Below are 25492 nucleotides of genomic sequence, written 5' to 3' on the forward strand. Positions count from 1 at the left end.
AGTCACGAAGCTACAGATAAAAGGTAAGAAGTTGACCCAGCTCGACACGACAACCCGAAAGGCCTTCTTCGGGTTAGCAAGATCCCCATGAGAGATCAACCTCGGTGTGATTCGCATCCCTGTATATCTAAAAATAGTATTAGAGTCATATCTAAAGTTAGAATGAGACAATACTCATTTGTTCATCTAGACCAGGTGTTTAACTAGGTCAGTTATCTTTTTTTAACTTGGCTAAAGAGGTCAGGCAGGTGCATAATGAGGTCATAAAAAAACCCAAAATGGCCGTCTTTATTGGGTTATTTACCTGCTAGTACTACTCTTAACAACCACTTATCAAAAGTGAGTGACTTACTTCGGTTTCAAGCCCCTGTAACAGTATTTCATGTTTGAATCACCTGAGAGCGTCCAGTAGCATTTATGTAAAAAGTAGACTGTGATAAAGGCTAGAGGACACTCGTCTCACGATGGAGTTCAGTTTTATCATGCTTGATGTTGTGGAAAGCCTGAAGTGATGTAGGTCTTAGATTACTGTCTTGAAAACATTGAGCATGCGTATGTTGCTGACAAACTTGGAAACATCAGGATGTACATCACCAAAATCACAATCAGACGTCAACTTCAGATGACCATCTGTGCCTGCAACAATTACTGATGAACCCCACGAGGACTGATTTAGTTTTGGCACACCACTGATCACGATCAGCTGGGTGCCTATTAGTGGTGTTCCAATGATCGAAAATAATCGAAAATTGATTGAAAGAAGGATTAAAACTGATTATCAATTGTAAAAAAAACTTTTTCCGATTCAGCGGAATTTTGTTGTTGTCTTGAATGAAGTAAACTAGCCATTAAATTTGACAACTATTCACAAACAGATGTGCTCAACAGCACAGAGCAATGTGCACTGTAAAATTTTAACCACTTTTATTGTTTAATAACAATTCCAGTGTCTTTCTTGCATGTGTGCATTTCATTGCATGACAGTATTAGTTATAAACAACATTAATTAGAAAAAAACTGGGAAAGAACCCTTAAAATTGGTGATTACAGTAAAAATATATTTCGATTATAATCAATAATCGTTACAAGTCCTCCGATAATCGATAGTTGATTTGGTTTCCGATTCCCAACACTAGTGCCTATTCTCGAAAGTGTCCTAGCTAAGACAGATCCTAACTAGTTAAGACAGAAGTTAGGACATCCTACCGTAAGGATAAGACCAATTCTCAAAACGATCCTAGCGAAGATAACGAGCTCTTCAGTCAGCAAGATGGGAATTCCCATATGACATCACGTTTTTTGGGAAATCCCTGAGCAGACATCAAAATGTCAACAGCCAACTCGGACTGGAATCCACCCTTCCCTCTGTATCTAAGGGTTATAAGTACTTGTAGGGCTCTTGAACGCTGTGTGGCTCTCTCTAGGTTGGGCCGACACAGCTCTGTTACTTCCCGATTCGCTCACCTCGACAGATGGTATCGATTCTCTCCACATTGTCAAAAAATCAAGGGCACAGTCCTGTTATAATATATCCTTTCTGCATTCTTCTTTTTGACATTCTTACACCCGAACACCGCATGAACAAACAAGTACAATGCCATGTTGTTTTGTCTAGGATTTATTTAGGAGAAGTCAAAACCTATCCTAGTATTTGTCATAAGTTAGGATATCCTAGGGCTAGGATCCATTCGAGAATAGGGACCCAGGTTAATGGGAGACTCAAACAGAAGATAATATAATATGCTCCAGGCGCCTTAAAACTGGTATACTTGAGACAACCTGACAACCTGTTATTGAGGTTATCATGACAAGAATTCATTGGCTGGAACGTCATGATTCCCTGTATCAACAATTGAATGAGTGAGTTTAGTTTTACGCCGCACTCAGCAATATTCCAGCTATATGGCAGCGGTCTGTAAATAATCGAGTGTGGACCAGACAATCCAGTGACGAACATCATGAGCATCGATCTGCGCGATTGGGAACCGATGACATGTGTCAACCAAGTCAGCGAGCGTGACCACCCGATCCCGTTAGTCGTCTCTTACGACAAACATGGGTTACTGAAGATACATTCTAACCCGTAACTTAATGGGTTAACAACACTTGAAAGACATGGTAGAGTGCCCGCTGCAAGACTTCAGCGTTTTACATTTCTTTGTTGACCAATTTTCTCTTTCCGCTTCTTAACATGCTTCTTCGGGACTTTTGTTTTCCGCTTTTCCCGTTGAGCTTCTTTCACAGCCTTCTTGCGTTCCTGAAACACAAGTTGCTTTACTTTAACACTGAACACTGAACACTGATTGGTTGACTTTTAGTCTGACGCTGAAATGTGTTCTTTTAACATGTGTTAGGCTTCATGGTATATTTACATACAATTCATTACACATATAGCTGGTAAATGTGAAATTCCCATACATAGATGAAGTCCACTTCAGGTGAATGCAAAATAAATGTGTGTATCCTTTTCTTCAGTTCATTCTCAATCATTCAGCCTACAAATGAGCATAAGTTGAGTGATAAGTGAGTGAGTTTTACGCCGCACTCAGCAATATTCCAGCTATATGGCGGCAGTCTGTAAATAATCGAGTATGGACCAGACAATCCAGTGATCAACAGCATGAGCATTGATCTACGCAATTGGGATACAATGACATGTGTCAACCAAGTCAGCGAGCGTGACCACCTGATCCTGTTAGTCGCATTTTACAACAAGCATGAGTCAATGAAGATCAATTCTAACCTTCTTCTTATGAAGATCTTCATGGGTGTGGAGTAAAAGGCTAGTAAGCAAGCTACAGTTCATAACCTGTGAAGATCTGGGTTAGAACTGGTCAATGGCAACCCTAGTTTATCATAAGAGGCGACCAACAGGATTGGGAGGTGAGGTGAAATTGGGTTTAACGTTGTGTTTGAGAATATTTCGCTCATATGACGACGTGCATGCGTGTGTATGTGTATGTGCGGCTGCTTGTACTAGCCCAGACTGAAGCTGGTTTTATAGTGCTAGGCCACTGAGATACCATGCCGCAGTGAAGCATCAATACCCCACTCACTGACAACAACAGTTGATACATAAAAAATATACTGTGAAAGTTCGGACTAGTTGACTCCGTCCAGCAAAGTTTATTACCTTCTTGCTGCCAGGGGATTCATCCCTTGGGCGTTGAGTGTTGAGATTATTTCCATCCTCTTCCTCACTGTCAGCTGACCCAGATGAACTCCCATCCCCCTCGGACTCCACATCCTCATCCTTGGACAACACATCTGGGTCCTGCCGAACAAGTAAAACATAATGTAGAATTATAATTGATTAAAACTGTATGATTATAATGGAGCAGCTTCATCCACAGTTGCCTTGTATCATCATCAGAATATGAAATCCTCATTCAGTTTCAACTGGTAGGAGTTGGATCTCTATCTTCATCAACTGATGATTGTGGCAGGCTGTTACTGAGAAGGGTTCAATTCCAGATGTACTTCATTCCCTTGTGACACCAGGCTGGGTAACAGCCATATCTTTTTACAACAAATTGAATATGGCTGGGGAACGAACCACTATCTTGCTCAAACCTAATACATTAGACAGTGTTTAAAACTCCCAAAATTCCATGCCAGACAGCTGGACTGGTAACTTTAAAAAATACCAGTCCGGATACAAACTTGCCTGTCCGCTTTTTCAACAAAAAAAAACTGACTGCCATTTCTAACTCGCGCAAGCTCCATTCACTGTTTGTAGGCATCGCAATGAACTACACAGCACAAACAGGCAATGCACCGAGTTTAGGTAAACTGAAAGTACATGTGTTGTGATTGGTTATCGCAATATAATATGAGCTGTCCAATCGAAAGTAGTTTAACATGAATTTCATTATACCTTAAACACCTCGAACTGACGGCAAGACTGACTGACTGAGTTTAGTTTTTACGCTGCTTTTAGCAATATTCCAGCAATATCACGGCTGGGGACACCAGAAATGGGCTTAACCCATTGTGCCCATGTGGGAATCGAACCTTAAACGCTTTAACCACTAACCCTGCCCCTGGCGGCAAGAGAACCTGTCTGATGTTATAAAATATTTTTTCTTAGGGGTAAAAATATCTACCAGGCGACCGGACAGGCTACTTTTGAAATTTGACCATCCGAGATAAAAATAGACCGTTCCGGGCGGTTGGGCAGGCGGGAATTTTAAACGCTGCATTAGACCACAGTGTTGGTAGCTTATATTGAGGCCTGGAGTCAAAACACCAAACCGTATTGTGTCATATCAAGGCATGTCGTCATATCATGGCATGTCGTCTGAACAAGGAAGCAGGGAAAACATTGGAAATAGGTATTGTGCTGACCATGGATTAGAATCAGATGAATGCAAAACTCAAATTCAGGATAATATGCTCCAGGCACAGGCTTGGAATTTACAATGCCTTGTGATTACACCACACAGAACACAGGGCCATATCACAGCATGTCTGTTGAATGAGGAAGGCCAAAGATGTCAGAAACAGGTATTGAGCTGACAAAGGATCTCTTCAGTGAGGGTGTACCTTGCAATGCACTGAACAGTATTTCAGTCATATCACAGCTAGGTGGCTTTATGTGTGAGGAAAGTTCAAAGTAATGCATGTATTGACATTTTACGTTACGCTTAGTGAAAATCATCAAGACAGGTATGGCAGGGGTGGAAATAACTTTAAAATTGATAGTGTACTCCGGAACAGTGGCACAAGTAAAGTCACTTGCCCTGATAATTTTTCCACTATACCAATCGTTTTCTTGCTGATTTTTTAAACAACATAATTAACATTGGAAAGTCAACTGGACACCGGTACAGTGTGATATACAAATTTGCTTGCCCAACAGAAAAAAAAACACTGGACTCTGACGTCGGGCAATGGGTTATTTCCACCCCTGTATGGTAGTGCCAAACTTGGAAATATAATCAATGAAAATCTGGGTTCAAATACTGGCATATAGGTTTCTTGTGTCCCCATGAGATGTAGCTTTACAAAGCAAAATGTGGCATCTTAGATGACTGAACCACCTGAGACAAACTGATCTTTGACGCTGCATAATGTATGTTACAGGTTAGCTGTATTGTGTTATTCATGTCATCAGAAATCGAATCCTCATTCAGCTGTACTGGTAGGAGTTGGATCTCGATGTTCATCATGTGACTGAAAATCATATTAAATAAATGACTGGGGAGGTGAACAGGGTGTCATGTTTTTGTCGCATTGAGTAGATTGACTTATCTTCATGCAACCTGGAAGATTAACATACCTTTGCAAAGAAAGGTTTTGCTCATCTTTCCTAAAAACACACATGACTTTGGAGAATAGACCTGCTCATAGAACGACTATACCATAATTGCTAAGCCAGATCTTTCTACTATAACAGGGTCTAAACTGCTTTACTTTGTCAACTATGGCTTAAAATTAACATGCTAGATGCAATATATTCATCTTTTCAATGCTCACAGTGTTATCATTTTAATCTTCAACAAAGTACTGTAAACACTGACTGACTGACTGAGTTAAGTTTTACGCCGCTTTTAGCAATATTCCAGCAATATTGGCAGGGGACACCAAATGGGCTTCACACATTGTAAACAAAGCGCTTTAACTACTAGGCTACTCCACCGCCCCTTCTGTTAACAAATCTGTTCCAAATGCAAGGGTATCCAGTTCATCATTGTACTAGATTAACTGATCCATTTCTACTGGCAAACAAGGATAAGTTGGACCGGCACAGAGAGCGTGTTTACGAGAAGTAGGCGGTGCAGGGCAATGAGCAAACTCATTTGGTTTGTGAAAGGTAGAGCAGATGTGGGCTAGTGCATGTGCAGTGCATGATGATGAAATTGATCCCACGCGTAGCTGCACATGCCTTGCGTATAAGACTCACGTCAGTGTAGCAAGTCACACTACACTTGATCGCGGACAACCTAGGGCCCCTTCCCTAACAATGGCAAGAGCCAGTGGGTGTCACTCAAACATGCTAATATGGGTCAACTGTCAGGTTGGGGCTGAACTTATCCTTGTTTGCCAGTACATTTCTGCTATGAACATTATTTCAGCTATATCACTACATGTCAGCATAAGGTGCAGCTATATCACTACATGTCAGCATAAGGTGCAGCTATATCACTACATGTCAGCATAAGGTGCAGCTATATCACTACATGTCAGCATAAGGTGCAGCTATATCACTATATGTCAGCATAAGGTGCAGCTATATCACTACATGTCAGCATAAGGTGCAGCTATATCACTACATGTCGGCATAAGGTGCAGCTATATCACTACATGTCAGCATAAGGTGCAGCTATATCACTACATGTCAGCATAAGGTGCAGCTATATCACTACATGTCAGCATAAGGTGCAGCTATATCACTACATGTCAGCATAAGGTGCAGCTATATCACTACATGTCAGCATAAGGTGCAGCTATATCACTACATGTCAGCATAAGGTGCAGCTATATCACTACATGTCAGCATAAGGTGCAGCTATATCACTACATGTCAGCATAAGGTGCAGCTATATCGCTACATGTCAGCATAAGGTGCAGCTATATCACTACATGTCAGCATAAGGTGCAGCTATATCACTACATGTCAGCATAAGGTGCAGCTATATCACTACATGTCAGCATAAGGTGCAGCTATATCACTACATGTCAGCATAAGGTGCAGCTATATATCACTACATGTCAGCATAAGGTGCAGCTATATCACTACATGTCAGCATAAGGTGCAGCTATATCACTACATGTCAGCATAAGGTGCAGCTATATCAACATGTCAGCATAAGGTGCAGCTATATCACTACATGTCAGCATAAGGTGCAGCTATATCACTACATGTCAGCATAAGGTGCAGCTATATCACTACATGTCAGCATAAGGTGCAGCTATATCACTACATGTCAGCATAAGGTGCAGCTATATCACTACATGTCAGCATAAGGTGCAGCTATATCACTACATGTCAGCATAAGGTGCAGCTATATCACTACATGTCAGCATAAGGTGCAGCTATATCACTACATGTCAGCATAAGGTGCAGCTATATCACTACATGTCAGCATAAGGTGCAGCTATATCACTACATGTCAGCATAAGGTGCAGCTATATCACTACATGTCAGCATAAGGTGCAGCTATATCACTACATGTCAGCATAAGGTGCAGCTATATCGCTACATGTCAGCATAAGGTGCAGCTATATCAGCTACATGTCAGCATAAGGTGCAGCTATATCACTACATGTCAGCATAAGGTGCAGCTATATCACTACATGTCAGCATAAGGTGCAGCTATATCACTACATGTCAGCATAAGGTGCAGCTATATCACTACATGTCAGCATAAGGTGCAGCTATATCACTACATGTCAGCATAAGGTGCAGCTATATCACTACACTATATATCAGCATAAGGTGCAGCTATGTCACTACATGTCAGCAAGGTGCACTACATGTCAGCATAAGGTGCAGCTATATCACTACATGTCAGCATAAGGTGCAGCTATATACATGTCAGCATAAGGTGCAGCTATATCACTACATGTCAGCATAAGGTGCAGCTATATCACTACACTACAGGTGCTATATCACTACATGTCAGCATAAGGTGCAGCTATATCAGCTACATGCATGTCAGGCATAAGGTGCAGCTATATCGCTACATGTCAGCATAAAGGTGCAGCTATATCGCTACATACATGTCAGCATAAGGTGCAGCTATATCGCTACATGTCAGCATAAGGTGCAGCTATATCACTACATGTCAGCATAAGGTGCAGCTATATCGCTACATGTCAGCATAAGGTGCAGCTATATCTACATGTCAGCATAAGGTGCAGCTATATCAGCTACATGTCAGCATAAGGTGCAGAAATCCGCAATTGTTGCAGGTCTTTACCACTTTGGTGAAACCCACAAGCAGGGTGATAGAGCTGACACACGTGTACATGAACCCAGATTTGCACCAATATTCAGTGGTTTCAGGTGTGCCAACTCAGTTCAGCTTATTGTGTCATCTTAGATTACTGGGTGTACTGACAACTTGTTGCAGGAATTTATTCTAGCAAAACATTCAACATGTCCACAAGGGTGTTGTCATCTTGTACCAAAGTCAATCAAAACCTGAAACCATTTCTGGAAACGGCTACTGCCATCAGACAGAAGAATTCCTCATCGCATGTAGGAGTTGGATCTCATCTTTCATCACATGGCAACATCACAGCGGATGGCAACATCACAGCAGATGGCAACATCACAGCGGATGGCAACATCACAGCGGATGGCAACATCACAGCGGATGGCAACATCACACTGGACAACACAGTGATAACTGCAAGCCCCAACAAATAAAATCTTGGCTGGACAACCCAGATATCAGTATAACAATGACATGATTTCAACTAAGTGACCGAGTCTATTAACAAATCTACATTGTGTGACCATGTTGTCCACAGGTCGCCACTTTACAGACACATGAAATCAACCAACCTGTTGCGGGCCCGTCAAGTCCTCTTTCAGCCCTGTCACCTTGCTGTACAGCACCTGCAATAAATATTTCAAACTGACCACATGGTAAACACATTCAGGACATTCAGGACATAGTGTACACAATCACTCAACAGGCTCAGTAGTACATAGACCTGAACACAGAGAAAGGACGTGATAAACAGACTTCAAGAGCTGGAGTTAATTCAGCAGTGTAAGAGTCATCTGTAACAAAACCCCAGGCAAGCCAGTACTTGGGGTACTCAGGTACATTGATGAGTGCTGTACATGGGGTACTCAGGTACATTGATGAATGAGGTACATTGATGACTGGGCTAATGGATGAATGAGGTACATCGATGAATGAGGTACATGGATGAATGAGAAACATTGATGAATGGGGTACTGAGGTACATTGATGAATGAGGTACATGGGGTACTGAGGTACATTGATGAATGAGGTACATGGGGTACTGAGGTACATTGATGAATGGGGTACTGAGGTACATTGATGAATGAGGTACATGGGGTACTGAGGTACATTGATGAATGGGGTACTGAGGTACATTGATGAATGAGGTATATTGATGAATGGGGTATGGGGTACATTGATGAATGGGGTACTGAGGTACATTGATGAATGAGGTACCTGGGGTACTGAGGTACACTGATGAACAGGGTACTGGAGGTATTTAGGTACGTAGGATGCTGAGGTACTCTTGATAGAGAGGTGCTTCATGTACAGTGGTACGGGAGGGGTATATGGGGTACTGTGGAACATGCGCCGAAGATACACATGGGGTACCTGGGTACCTGGGTATGAAGCAGAAAATTTGGTAAACCAGCCCCTTACCTGAGAAACATCACCAGTCTGAGCTCTGCGAAAGTCTCGCTCAAAGTCTATCACCTGATCCAGAGTTCGCGGGATGTAGGCATTTTTGAAAACCTACAAAAGACAAAGTTTGATTGTAACACCACAAGACCAACAGCATATCATAAAGTGCATCAGGAACATTCAAACTCTATTACACTTGCCAGCACAAGTCCATTAACCCTTTGACAACTGGATCTCTTATTGCAATAACAGAACCATTCACACCAGGCTACCAAATATTCTTTGATAGAATCAATTGGATTCCCACCTCCTCATCTATTTTCTCCTGTTCTGTGACGTCCTCCAGGGTCCTACTGGCTGTGATGGCCATAGCCTTGTCCAAGTAGTCGTCGATGTTGTCGTCAGTGATACTCATGTCAGTCACAAAGTCAAACAATTCCTTTACTGTCATGGCTGACACACCTTTTTTCCGAAAATATTCTGAAATAGATAAAAGCAAAAGGATTCCTGATCAAACACATAAAAATACACGACAGTTGTGATGATGTAAGGCATTCTTCCACTTCCAAAACTTCTTCAGGGTTTCAATTGTAAATGACAGTCTTGGGTTACTTGAACCCGTGAAGGTCCGGGTTAGAATGAACCTTCAGTAACCCATGCTTGTCGAAAGAGGCGACTAACAGGATCTGGTGGTCAGGCTCGCTGACTTGGTTGACACATGTCATCGGTTCCCAATTGCGCAGGTCGATGCTCATGCTATTGATCACTGGATTGTCCAGTGATCTCAATTATTTACAGACCTGCACCATATAGCTGGAATATTGCTGAGTGCGGCATAAAACTAAACTAAACTCACTTGGGTTACTTGAGTTTATAATTTCAAGTTTCTAGATGTAATAATACTATACAATGGCACTAATTCTCAACCTGCAAGTGTTTTGTGTTTCTAGCAGCCAAGCACTACCAAGCAGTAGCCATGTTCCATTAAGGTTTCTGCCGACTCCCCGCTACACTAAGTGAACGTTGCATTGTCGCAGTCAGAAACACTATCTCCAAAACTGCAAATAATCAATTTCAAAAACCAGTGGTTGATATCACGAACACAGTTTTATAATCGGTTTCGTGACAATTTGTGCAATCCTCTTTCTAGCTGGTCCTCATGGCATGAAGAGGACCTCACTAAATTCCGAGTTATAAAATCATCTTCATCGTTCACCTGTAATGTTGTTGCAGTCTTTCCTGAGGAACTCGAGGGAATGTGGATGGTCATGCTCAACCGCCTGAGACACGTCAATAACACACAACTTCCCCTCGTGGAATCTGAAACAAGGAAATGTGTTCAGACAGGGCTGGAAATAACTTTAAAATTGCTAGTGTACTCCGGTACAGTGGCACAAGTAAATTCACTTGCCCTGATAATTTTTCCACTATACCGGCCGATTTTCTTGTTGATTTTTAAATAAACAATATAATTAACATTGGAAAGTCAACTGGACACCGGTACAGTGTGATATACAAATATGCTTGCCCGACAGAAAAAAACACTGGTCTCGGGCGTGGGGCAATGGGTTATTTCCACCCCTGTCAGAGAATTATTGTTGGCTTGGCTCCTAATTATTTCCCTGATATTTTAAGGATCAACTAGAGTAGATAAAACTCACATAGATAGATTCACTTATAGTGGGTAAAACGGTGAAGTTGGACAATGACACTACCCGTAAAGATCCTGGTTAGAATTGGTCTTCAGCAACCCATGCCTGTTGTAAGAGGAGACTAACATGATCTGGTGGTTCGGCTTACTGACACATGTCATCTTATCCCAATTGTGTACATTGATCATTGATGCTCATGCTGTTGATCACTGGATTGTCTGGTCCACACTTGATTACTTACAGACAGCCACCACATAGCTGGAATATTGCCGAGTATGGTGTTAAACAATAAACAAACATGACACTTACAGCAGGTTGAACTCGCTGAGGTCGGCATGCACCAGGTGACAGTCATGGTACAGCTTCCTCACCATGTGGATGCAGTCCAGGTACAGCTCCCTCGCCTTCGACTCTGACAACTCCACATCCTTCAGCAGAGGGGCTGGCCTGGCAGGCATGTGAATTAGGGTTTAATACACATATTGACAGTCTCATGGCAACATTAGGCAGGAACTAATCATTGCAAACTCTGCTGTAATATATCCCTCAACATGTAGGTGACGACCTGTTAAGCTTTGAATGTTGTGTAATACTCACTTAGCACCATTCCATCTGTATGACGGCAGCCTGTAATAAGTCTGACAAGTTGATGCTATTAGTTTCCTGTTACAACACACACTCCGGCACAGCGATGACTTAACATAACATCACTACAACAGGCTAATTTGCATATCACGTGACCGGACTTTTCTCTTGTTTGTAATCAAACGCGCATATTCATAATAAGAAGAGACTGGACTCATGAAACCTCTTCGGCGCTCTCTTTATAATGTTTTACATTGTTACATATATATTCTTCCACAACTGCGACAGTTAGGTCTATGACAGTACATATTTAGATATCAAACTGGCTGCATCGTTTGCTCTCCGTCAGCATCGATGACAGCACGTGGAGCCGTACAACCTATGTAAACAAAGGATCGCTACACAAATCGATATAGTGTTACATGTTTTTGGATATTTTCTCAGTGAAACTAAACCATTCTATTAAAAATGTTTAGTTACATGTGTAGACTCGTCAAAACTAAAAGAGTAAAAGAAATCTGTGCTTCGTTGTGGCGTAGGACTGAAGTCCTAGAAACTCTCAGGAGTCAAGCTGCCAAACATGGTCACTCATCCAAGGATCGTCCGAGCTCGACTTTGCATAACTTCAACTGATTCGTGACCTGAGCTCTGTGCGCAGGACCACGCGCCACCACAAAGCTAGTCGGAAATGTCTGGTGCTTATACTGCCTGACATTCTGCCTGGTGAATGCCGACCCTGAAACACCACTCCAGTTGTTGATCTGGCACGCTCCACATCCCCCAAGCCCACACAGGACCAGAGTTTTTGTGAGAAGAGATGCCGGTGCATCTCTTCAGCGTGCATGCCTAACCTGCCTTATTGTGTCACATCAGAAAGGATTTTCTAAAATTCCAAACTAGGTACCTTTGCCAGAAACTTAATTGACATAACTGGGATCTTGTGGTCAAAATTGGGATTACATCCTTGTTGTACCTATTAATGCCGAGCACCAGGCAGGGACGAACAAGTACCATATTTTAACTTCTTTGGGTATGACGTGGCCAGGGATCGAACACGCAACCTTCCGCTCTCTGGACGGATGCTCTAACTACTACACCTCGGAGGCGGCCCAATATCTACTAACTCACTAACTCTGCCCTGCTGCCTGAATGAAGCATCACTAACACGCAGCTTACCATCCATCCGTCCCGATAAACTCCATGACTAGAACATGACTCCGGAGCAGGAGGGGCTCGGGGCAGTTGATACCAGCTTGGTGGATTCTGGGAAACAATATAAGCAATAATGGTCAAGATTCCAGCTGTGTACTTTAAATAGATTTATGACTTGTTAGTCATTCGTACATTTAAAAGATCATCTTTTGAAAGAACAAACAATCAGGGGAGATAATCTGACAATTAAAGACAATCTCCTTACAGCAGCAGCTTGTGTGTGGAGCTCTCTACACTATCACTGCCACAAGTAACAACTCCCCACTGTGCTGGGCAGCCTACAACCATGCATGGAGTTGATCTCAACAGACTGACCATTGTTTACAAATAAGGGATGACTATCATAACACAAGATCTCTTCCCTCAGCTGAACTGTTTTGTTTGTAAATTAAATTTGTTTTTTTCATATATCACGTAATTGGCGAAAACAGCTAACAAGCCATCAGTGAGACTTTGCAATTAGTCTGCAATCTCAAATCAATCTCATAAAACAAACAGACATAATAAATCAGTTTTGAACTTGTTCCCTATTCACACGACATGCACAAACAAGCTTGTCACTAGAAGGGTTAGAAGATGGCTACTGGTTGCATTGATGGAAATACAGGTGTCACAAGCTGGAAGCTAAAACTGAACCACATCAAGGGAGATAACCCAAGAAAAATGGTGACATTACTCACCTGATTAAATTCCTCATTTCTTTCTCGGCCCATGTTCTCACCATCTTCCTGGGATTGGATTTACAATAACCATGTCTGAACCTGAAATGAAACAGATATAGGTCAGTAACATACATGAATAATAACCTAATTATGGACTTTCTGCAGGTTGTTCACTTTAGAAAAAGAGCTTGTGTGTGGTCAAATCTTACTGGGTTTTTGTCAACAAATTCTTTGATTCTCACAACACACAAACTGAGTAAAGATCCAATCAGCTTATCAGAGGATCACAGTATGCACCAACAAGATTAGACAAAGTGCTTTGAACAGTATTTCCATCATATCACTGTGTGACAGCATAAGCCCTTACTGGCAAACAAGGATAAGTTGGACCGGCGCAGAGAACGTGTTTACGAGAAGTAGGTGGTGCATGGCAATGAGCAAACCCATTTGGTCTGTGAAAGGTAGAGCAAATGTAGGCTAGTGCACGTGCAGTGCATACGAGGAAATTGATTTTGCGCGTAGCTGCACCTGCCTTGCTCATGAGACTCAAGTGGTCGGTGTAGCATTACACTTGATCGCGGACAACCTAGGGCCCCTTCGCTCGCTGTGGGCAGCACTTATACATGCTAACACGGGTCAGTTGTCAGGTCGGTGCTCAACTTATCATTGTTTGCCAGCAAGTCTTAGACCGGGACTCACAATCACAATTGTAGGTTTCTGGCAGACCAAAGGGATGTAACTCTGTGAAGCAAATTATGGCATGCCACTAATAACAAGTTTAACACATTACACCCATATGGTGAAATGAAATAAGGTCACTACCATAACAAGTTGAAGAGCCAGGCCACCACACTTCTATAGATGTCCTTAACATAATTCTGTTTGTTTTAAACTAAGTACAAACTTTTGCTCACCGAAATTCTCCACTGACATATTTGTCTCTGTCCTTAAAGACAAGTATGGACGTCTTGTACACCTGACAATAAACAGGAAAATAGATCTAAACACAAGTATGGACGTCTTGTACACCTGACAATAAACAGGAAAATAGATCTAAGCACAAGTATGGACGTCTTGTACACCTGACAATAAACAGGAAAATAGATCTAAACACAAGTATGGACGTCTTGTACACCTGACAATAAACAGGAAAATAGATCTAAACACAAGTATGGACGTCTTGTACACCTGACAATAAACAGGAAAATAGATCTAAACACAAACATTTATCACAAAGTAAACAAAGTATAGATCACACAATATCAACAACAAGACAAAGTCATCAATATCCCCTGCAATGGCAACAATACTCTTCATGAATATGTCAATTAGTTAAGACTAGGTCAAATGTTTTGGCGTGTACATATAGCAGTGAGTTACTTTAGTTTTATGACACACTCAGCAATATTCCAGCTCTATGGCAGTGGTCTGTAAATAATCAAATCTGGACCAGACAATCCAGTGATAAACAGCATGAGCATATACACAATTGGGATACAATGATATGTGTCAACCAAGTCAGCGACTATATTGCAAAGTGGAAGGACAGTATAGAAAGGTTTTAAAGTTCTGCTCCAGAAAAGATCACCAACACCAATTTTAGTGTAAGTCAAACTTGTTGCCATGGAAACGCCAGAAATATTTTATTCAGATATCCAAAACAACAAAAGGCACCAGTACACCACAAGACCTATCTATGTGCCAAGTTTGGTGAAGAAATATTGAAAGGTTTTTAAGTTCTGCACAGGAACAGACGAATCTGCACCGACAGTTGGATGGTCCATTTTCATACCAAACATTGTTTCAGACAAGTCATAAACATTGTTGTACATGTAAGACAAAGGGGTCATAAATTGCGATACTAAGAGGCACCCGGTGTTGTTTTGCTGTACATGTAAAAATAAGCTGATTCAATATCAGGGCAAGTGAGCTTAATGAGTACATTTTAAAGTTATTTCCACCACTGTCAATAGTAGAGCTTCATGAGTACATGTACCTACCTTGACCGCCCGGTCTGGTCCATCCCTCGCCTCAGCGTGGTAGACATTGGCCTCCTTCCCTGTGCTGATGCAGCCGTTGATCTCGACGATGAATCCGCGACTCAACAACTTGAATAGGATCATTCTGGTACGTGGGTCCATTACTTGTTCTGCTGTGGCTCGGTCAGCCTTGTCCTTCCCTCGATATCTGCACATGATTTGCATTTACATATGTTAGGCCATGTCAAGCTCACCTGAATTCTTCTGTTTTCTTCATGTTAATCGACATCAAGATCTCACAAATGTTAGAGGTTAGTGAGTTTGGTTAAGCTTAGCTTTGAATAGTATTGGAGTAATTTCACTGCAAGTCAGTTCAAAGTAGGCTGGCTGATTGATTGATTGATCGATCGAGTTTAGTTTTGTGCAGCACTCTGCAATATTCCAGCTATATGGCGGCAGTCTGTAAATAATCAAGTCTGGACCAGACAATCCAGTGATCACAGGGGTGGAAATAACCCATTGCCCGACGTCCGACTCCAGTGTTTTTTCTGTCGGGCAAGCAAATTTGTATGTCACACTGTACTGGTGTCCAGTTAACTTTCAAATGTTAATTATGTTGTTTATTTAAAAAATCAACAAGAAAACAGCTGGTATAGTGGAAAAATTATCAGGGCAAGTGATTTTACATGTGCCACTGTACCGGAGTACACTATCAATTTTAAAGTTATTTCCACCCCTGGATCAACAGCATGAGCATCGACCTACGCAATTGGGATATGATGACATGTGTCAACCACGTCAGTGAGCCACTTACTTGACTAATTCTAATCTGGATCTGAATGAATGAATGAATGAAGCTTTGTTTATTATCGCTTTTAGTTTTAACACTATTTAACTTGTATCACAGCCTGTCAGGTAAACGAAGGGAGAAACACAAAAGTGATACAGATCTTAGATCTTTAACATCTTGGTGAACCCATAACCACAGAAATATGCTCCCATGGCAAGTGACTCTAAGATACAACCAACAACAATAAACATCCAGAATTCAACAAAAACCTCTAGACCTTGAAAACATTCATTCAAGAGACTCATGACCCAGTAACCAGTTATTTTGTTTTTGTTTGTTGTTTATCGACACTCAACAATATTCAAGCGGCAGGTAAGTCTGGACAAGACAATCAAGTGATTATCATGAGCATTGATAGGGCCTGTAAAACTCGCGAGGCGCTACTTGTGGTACTAAGCTGGTTCACGGCTCCCTTTGCACACGCCAACTTGCGATATGCGAGACGGGGCTCACCTTACTTTTATTACCAGATTTCCGGTGACAAGAGTATATTCAAGAACCAGTTCTGGTTCCAAATTGCGCGACCGCCAAATATGACTTTACTAGACTGGACCAAGTGTACAACCATGCTTGGATGGTTATATCGGCAATGTTTTAATCCTGCAAGGATTATCGGTTTCTTCCTGTCAACTGACAACCATGAGACCATTCGAAAAGATAAGAAATTTGTTTGACATCGGAAGTATTAAAGAAGTGCCGTGACCTACTTACAGGCCTCATGACACAGTCAGTGAGCCTGACCACCTGTTTCTGATAGTCATCTCCTATGGGTAACAAAGTCAGTGAATTTAGTTTTACGCTTTTGACCAGCAATATCATGGCGGGGGGACACCTGGGTTCACACTGATAGTCCTCTCCTATGGGTAGCAAAGTAACAATGCTATTGATTCTCTCCATGTCAGATCAAGGACGATGAAATTACCTGTCTGCATCCAGTTTCTTCCCTGTCTCTGTGAGGGAAGACACAGCTGAGCTGGACAGTTTGGGGCCATAGTATTTCTCTGTGAATGATATAACCATTTCAAATACAGCACTAAGAAAAATGTAAATAGAAAACAATAACAATAAAGCGTTCAACTTTTTAATGGTGAGTTTAGTTTTATGCCGCTTTTAGGAACATTTCAGAAATATCATGGCAGGGGACACCACAAATGGGCTTCACACATTGTACCCATGTGATGAATCAAACCTGTGTCTTCAACGCGACGAGCAGACACTTTAACCACTTTTCTACCTTACCGCCCCCAAATAACTTTAAGGCTTCACAACAGTATTGCCCTTGTCATTAGATAAGTAGGTACTAAAATTTCAGCTCCCTAGGAAGGATACAACTCCGGTGAGGTGCAAGGAAGGACAGCGACAGCAACCTACTGGGTACTCATTTATTTGGTTGGTTGATTGTTGTTTAATGCTGCACTCAGCCATATTCCAGCTATATGATGGCGGTCTGTAAATAATCGAGTCTGGACCAAACAATCCAGTGATCAACAGCATGAGCACCGATCTACGCAATTGCAGTACGATGACATGTGTCAACAAGTTAGCAAGCCAGACCATCGGTACCTGATTTACTGCTAGTTAAACAGAAGAATGCCTCAAACAGTCACTTGCCCAAGAGAAAACTCATGTCACGACATAATAATAACACTGCATGGCATTTGATCATAATTTGATGATGAAACCCAATTCTAGGCCCTTACTTTGATAAGGCAATGAAATTTATATGATAATCAGTTTTTAGTTTCTTTGTTATTTATCAGGGATCTTCACGGCCAAGATAATCAAGTCAGGCCAAGATAATCAAGTCAGGCCAAGATAATCCAGTGGTCGATATTGTGAGCAATCCACACCATGAGAGAATGAAGACACAATCAACCAAATTGAAAACTTCACCATCTGATCCATTTCTTTGACTTTTATGACCAGCATGGACTACCAGAAATCTGCCGACGTATAATTCCCCAAAAGGGTTATCAATTTCTGACCAGCACTGACCGACATTGATCTTGTTGACATATTTGCGCATGGACTTCTCTGAAGGCTGGAAGTGCACCTTGTTCTTGCTGGGGGCCTGCTGGTTGGGCTGCTGGGCATTGGGCTGTAGATACAACAGTGGATACAACAGATGATACAACAGTGGATAAATACTAAACAGTGGATACAACAGCGGATACAACAGTGGATAAACACTAAACAGTGGATACAACAGATGATACAACAGTGGATAAATACTAAACAGTGGATACAACGATGATACAACAGTGGATAAACACTAAACAGTGGATACAACAGTGAATACAACATCTAACAACTGTCTTACACATACATGACAATATCAGAACAAGTAATATTTACGTAAATTTCTAAACAGAATTTCACACACATCAGACCACGACAGTTTAATATGGAACAAACATCACAATCAACAAATCAGTGCTACCGATCTAGGAATATGATTTGAAACATTATTTGTATTTCGGGTTTACTCAACAAATCCTTGGAAGAATCACATTTCTTGTAAAATAAGATCCATATTAAGCTTGTGAAACTTGGAACTTGACAGTAGCTTTTAACATGTTTAAGGCCCATCTGGGAAGCAATATTCTCAGACAATTTCAAACACTGCAAGAATTGTAACCAGGATGTCAACAAGACAAAGTTTCCATGTAATCCTACCTACCCTTGAAGAGTGCGAAGCATTGTACTTCTTGGTGAAGTCTCTGTGTTCCCCTTCAAAGTCATAGCCAAAGTCATCATCGTCACTCTCATCACTGTCTTCATAGTCTTCTCCATTCATCCCATCTGATATCATAACAGGTAAACCTTTAGTCAATTTCTAAATAATTACTTGTCAGACATTCCCATGCCTTGCTGTTGATAGATAATGTTTAAATCAAGCTAATGATCACTGAATTTATGTTAATTAATAGTAATGTTAGTTTCCTAATGAATAATGAATATCCATTCCCTGGAAACATGTTTGGAACTATAAACCATTATGGATTAATAAAGGACTAACAGTAAACAAAGGCTACAGGTACCTTGTGAGGATAAATGTCAATTGACTATAATTTGTATTGTGCAAATCAGATGCAATAAAAATATTCTGTCCTGCAAATATTTCAACCGATTTGAAAAGTAATCCTTTCTTCTTTGCCAAGCAACATGGTTCCACAATATACATGCTACTGTGCATGATTCATTATAATTTTATAAATATATTTAGAGATTCGATGATGTTAACTTTGCAAAGACATTTCATTTCCTAATGAATGAGTTTTCAGCATTAGGTTGATTTTATTCTCTAATATTTGTTACAAACAAGATAAATACTGAAATAATTAATGATGATATAATATTTGTGGATCAGGTATTCAAACCTATGAATGACACTTGTCCTATATGGGGCACGGTGGGCGAGCTGGCTAAGGAGCCAGGCTAGTGATCCAGTGAGGTTGAGGTGTCGGGATCGAGCACACCTGTGACCGGGTGTAAAATAAAATCCTTGGAGTCAACTTTGTATGCAGACTCTTTCAGTGTTGTCACGACCCCTAGTGTACAGTACACAAACCTGTGCACTTAAAAGAACCCACGAATCCGTTGGCATTTTACCAGATGGTGGCCACATGAATACGTGCACACACCTAGTTGCAGGTACAGCAAAGTGCAGTGAACATGGACAAAGTACTGTGACTATGTGTCCAAGTCCACCCAGCTGTGAATGGGTACCTCGTTAGGATGAGAAAGCCACAATAACTTGGTGCACCTAGTGGCTGCAAGAGTTGTATACTCCCCAGGGTGTTGAGATTGATAATGCGTTGAGCTATTGAGATTGACATCCAATGATCGAGGGAAAAAAATACCAGCGCCTTGAGCGTGCACTAGTGCGTGGATATGTGCGCTATATAAATATCCTATAATAATAAATAAATAATAATAAATTTAATTCAAGGCTGTGTTTGAGTGCCTTGATTTTGACAATGTACTTCTTGGTATTGTTATGTTTACCTTGATGCTCTACTGTCGTATCAACCTGGACAATCTTTGGTTCCCGTCTGCAACAGTGAGAAAAGGTGTGACCATTAATATGTGTGGAAACGTTGAGTTAACTTATTATCTTACCATTATACCTAAAACATGTTAAATGACTTTTTCTACACTTAAATAGTTCAGTATCATTTTGTTTGCTTTGTAAATTAATACCATCAAACGTTGCCCTTGCATAAGCACTTATATATAATATACCAAACCATCATTATTAAAAAAGTGTTTGAAATTACAGGGGTCCATGGGTCCTTGATGTTTGCTATTGTGGTATTTAAATCTTGGGATCTTTTAACCAACAACTTAACATTAGGTTTTTGATACCTACTCCTTGATTTAGTACAGTTAACTTGATACACGGGTATTACCCTCAAACAAAACAGGTGAGTGAAGGGTACAGTTATATTTTCTACTGGTTGTTGTTCCATCCATATGTCGACGACCCACAAATAATCTGGACTTGACCGGACATTCCACCGATTGATATCACATATGATCAATGCTAGGGTATCTTTCAGTGGCATTTAAAATATCCATAAAAATATCTTGGACATCAATGCTAGGGTAGGTAGGCAAGCAGGCTGACATGCAATCAACCATGTCACTAAATCTCACCATATGATCCATTTTGAGGACCTTTTTAACTTTGAATCCTCACGGGATAGCTTGTATAACTAAATCCTATGTGGTCAACTAGCATTTCTTTTGCGGCAAGTGTTCCACCCGCAAACCCAACTTGAAATGTATTCTATTTATTAGGATTATTTCAAGGGTCTAGGGGTTAAGTTTGTTTTTATGAAAACAAACAAACATCAATTCTTAGGCATAGAATGATAAAAATAACTGGCTCTTACGGGCGGAAATCTTTCCAAATTTGCTGGTACTCAGTCATGTAATGCCACTTGGCTTAGATTCATCCTTCAACAGAAGCAGAAAACAGGTTGGGGAAACCTTCCGATCGGCGTATAATAGACCAAACAGGATACTATAGGCTGTTCTGCCTATTTTGATATACGCCGATCAGCCTATAATTACTATAATTATGATATTTATCAAATAAATTTGAAGTAGTGCATTTCCGCATGAGGATATTAACATCATTCAAGTTTTGATGTCCTAAGGTTTTCATTCAAACCCTATTGGAGAACTTTTATCACATAATAAAGGAGTTTGGAAATTGCTAATTAAACATAAGTCTATAATATTTTCTGACTATTATCACTGAAAATTAATGACATGGACATTCAGGTTCAGTTTTCAAATGGAAAATCTATGCAAAATTGTGTTCTTAACCCCCTGGATGCCACAGGGACATATATGTCCTTCCCCTTCAACCCTCAATTTGAAGTCCAATAAAAATCAAAATATCCCAAGCACACAAATACACTTCACAGTTTCGAATTCTGCGGGTAATTTCCTGTTTCTTGATACCATCCAGTATTATTTTAGACAAAGCTCAAGTGCTGAAAATGACCTTTTAAAATAGGCTTCATCGAAAATGGCGACATTTTTGACACAGTATGAAATTGCGATTCACGGCGTTATTTGCTGTATGTTTTGAAATGTGAAAATCGGATAATTCCTGGGAGTATTGAATTTAAAAATAACCTATTCATGATCACTGATATCAGTTTTACATGAAATCGCTAATTATAATTCTGAAGCGTTGCCGATGAATCTAGAATCGGTTGGGATGTTTCGAAAATGCACTTACACGAACACCGTGAGAGCTTTCCGCCATATTGGATAGTGTTTACAAAATCACGTTTAGCGAAGGCGGTATTGAGGCGCCTATTACATCCGTATATTTCATATTCAGCTTGAAAAATGCATCACTGAATTCCCCATACATTTTAGAATCAATTTGAAACTGGTCTGTGTCACCAATAATAACTGTCTAGATAAAATGAGGCGAAACATATTGGGTGTGAAAGCGAGCGCTGTTAGCGAAGACTGCGTTTGTGTGAAATGTAAACAAAGACAAATTCGATTTTACACTGCATTAGCATTTTTCTGAAGTTTTTCAACATTCATCCGTCTATTCATTGCTTGCAATGGCTCTATACCTTTAGAATATACATGGAAAGAGTATCGTAGCAAGAAATAGGAAATTATAAATAGATACAATGCAATGATTTGATAATTCATAAGAAATTGTCAAAGTTTCAGGCATGGCGTGTGGCCATGACTGGCGTAAATCCGCAGAACAACAACGGTAATTATCTGCATTTCTGTCCTTTTCTCTTACGAATAGTGAAAGCGATAAAACATATAACAATACACAGATAGTCAGAATCATTCTGATTACTTACATCTCATATTTATGTACAAGCGATCCCTGAATCAGTGGAAGGGTCCTCGCCAAAATCCTGTGCACCCTTGTCAGCAAAGCTGCCATTTTGTAAGAAATCGGTCAGCGGTAGTGATGTCATCACGTCAACATTGTTCTACATATTAGGCAATTTCTTTGAGGTGAAGGTCGATTCGAACAAGAGTAAACACAATCGCCATATCCTTCCGATTACACTGTCAGTATTATGATGTATATTTTGCGGATAGTTAGGATGCTTTTTTCATGAAACTGACTTCAGTATCTACATTTAGCCTTGTTCAATATCATATCACTGCGTGCATATGGGGTTTCACGGTGTTTTATTCTTTGAAAGTTTTTGATTGTTTGAATCATATTTACATAAAAATTGACATATTTATTGCACCATATTCTAAACCTTTACACAAGTGTTAGAAGATCAAAGCGTAGCCATAACTGCATCTACTTTAGTTCCTATGATGTACAATATTCAATTTATTTGGACTAATATTGCAATTTCATATGAACAGGTTAATGAAGCGGTGATATAATTCAACCTTATATGCAAAACTGATAATATTAATGACAATGGTTTTATATATGGTATGAAATGTATATGCACACATATTTAAAGGAATTGTCTTGTTCATTGCATAATTTTGTGTCGTTTTATAGACAAAAGAATGTTGCATATAGATCGGCAAGGTCTTGGCGTTTGTGGGAAGCGTTTTATGATTCTCTATCATTGTTTTCGATAATATATTCAATTCATATTTGATTAAATAATATTGTGATGACAGGATATCAAACTCTAACTACTTATAGGAAAATTGTAGAAAAATATATATACCATCTCATGTGTTAATTCGGACAAATCTTATATCCATATTTTAATATATAGTTCCATATATAAAAGCTATCCTTATGCATCTTTCATTGCATCACATTATGAAGAGAAGAAATAGCTTCATAATCATAAACAAACAAAATTCTTATCCCAAACAAAATATTGGTGTTGGGAAATATTATTTTATTTACGTTAAATTGATGCCAAACAGGTGGTGCGTGTTGTTCACAATAAGATCACGCTGTCAAACCGTCTAATTGTTGATATATTCAGGACACTATTTAAATGGAAAAATCAGTCATTTTATGTTTTGTCTAAAGAGTGTAAAATTCTGACATAGAAGTCTAGACCTTTGATACAATTTATGGAAATTAGGTGAGATATATACTAATCAGCATACCAATGTCGTCTTTTTCTGGCGTCATAAAATGCATAAAACAAGCGATGGCGTCAACTAATATGTTGTATTATTTTCAGCAATGTCGTTACATTTGAAGATATGACTAGTACTCTGGTAATAGCGATGCAAAATTAGTCAAATTTCATCTACACAAGCGGAGAATATGGGAATCTAAGAACTAACTTATATATCGGATAGGGCCATTCAATGCGCTATTACGTGCTTTCACATGTGATACGTTGTCATCTTTTCTTATAAATTGTGAAACTACCAAAGTGCATCCGTTCACATTGGAGAACTTTGAATTGGAATAGTGTGGTTCACCATGAATATAAAATAACGAAATATATAAGCCCGTATCCACAACAAATTCTCTCCAAGTGATCTGAGTTACATTGACCTAGTGTTCGCATAGCGGAGTTATCCCCTTATCATTATCGTGTATGACCTCTCTGTCGATCGTTTGGCGTCATAGAAGAAAATACATTTTGACATTTATTGCGAGAGTCATTTTTAATGTTGGTATAGCGTTATGCACAAGCACATAAACCCAATTCATATACACTTATGTAGTTCAGATATCAGGCTGTATTTTCTTAAGCTCACACTTTCCGTAAAGATGTCCCTTTAAAAATTAAGTAGCACAGTGCTTTTATCGGTCTTGTGATAAAAAGCGGAGAAATTTACTGCTTTTTAACGCATAACAAAAATTTGGACAACATTTAGCAAGGTCTATTTCTCAAACCGCCAAGGTAGTTGCACTTATATTTATACCAACGGATAGGAAATTTAATATTCTACATTTCTGTGTAATTTTATAGCCTTACGTAGATCGAGGACCACGCGAGAGCAATTCTCGCACAACGTTCACTTTTCAAAGCGTATGAAAATGTGCGCCTGAAAAAAAACTCGGCAGCCAGGGGGTTAATGAAACATCTTTTCCTGAACATGATATAAATTTCCATTTTGTACAAAAACATTTTTTAAGCTGAGACTGAGGAGGTCCATTAACTATTCATCTCTATGATCATATACAATAAACCATTTCGTGCGGAAATTGATAGTTTGTGGACTAATTAGAAAAATGTTCAAATATAGCCCGATCGGCCCATAGCAAAATAGGCAGAACGACCTATAATATCCCGTTCGGTCTATTATAGGCGGATCGGTAGGTTTCCCCAATCTGGTAAATACAAATTCCTCTCATTAATACATTCGTTTACTTTCTGAGTACTGAACCTCAACACGTGCTCCTCGGGTCCTCGTCAATCTACTACCAGCAGGTATGCGATTCTCCTTGTTATCTCAAAATTTCAACGGATAATTTCTTACATTATTTCTTCCTCAGCATCTTCAAATTGTCCCTCAGTAGTATCACCCATTTTGACTAGCTTTGTAAGAAGGTTTTATTCGCATATGAAGAATACCTTGCACAACACGTTGTATTCGGGTTTCCATCTTCAGTAAACTCCGTGTGACGACCCTACACCTCAACTGCTTTTCAGTTAAAGTGAACGCGCGGTGTTGTAGAGTATTCAATTCCCGTTTCCGGAAAAAATAACCAACCAGCGATCAGTTAATAAAATAGTCCACAAAATGATTA

General features: G+C 40.0%; 1 protein-coding gene across 1 annotated transcript; it reads right to left on the reverse strand.

The window, feature by feature from the left end:
- Positions 1-1968: 1968 nt before the first annotated feature.
- LOC124267950 (serine/threonine-protein kinase RIO1-like) lies at positions 1969-25391 on the reverse strand. Its single transcript, XM_046702952.1, has 16 exons — positions 25222-25391; positions 20296-20342; positions 18968-19089; positions 18283-18385; positions 17210-17288; positions 15459-15645; positions 14373-14434; positions 13477-13557; positions 12761-12847; positions 11309-11446; positions 10564-10667; positions 9655-9827; positions 9366-9458; positions 8516-8569; positions 3134-3274; positions 1969-2257 (listed from the first exon to the last, which is right to left on the reverse strand). The coding sequence occupies exons 1-16, from the start codon at positions 25269-25271 to the stop codon at positions 2141-2143; spliced, it is 1638 nt and encodes a 545-aa protein (XP_046558908.1). The 5' UTR covers positions 25272-25391; the 3' UTR covers positions 1969-2140.
- Positions 25392-25492: the final 101 nt, after the last annotated feature.

Source organism: Haliotis rubra, unplaced genomic scaffold (genome assembly GCF_003918875.1).
Source record: "Haliotis rubra isolate DU_JTF1 unplaced genomic scaffold, ASM391887v1 Scf135, whole genome shotgun sequence".
Classification (NCBI taxonomy): domain Eukaryota; kingdom Metazoa; phylum Mollusca; class Gastropoda; order Lepetellida; family Haliotidae; genus Haliotis; species Haliotis rubra.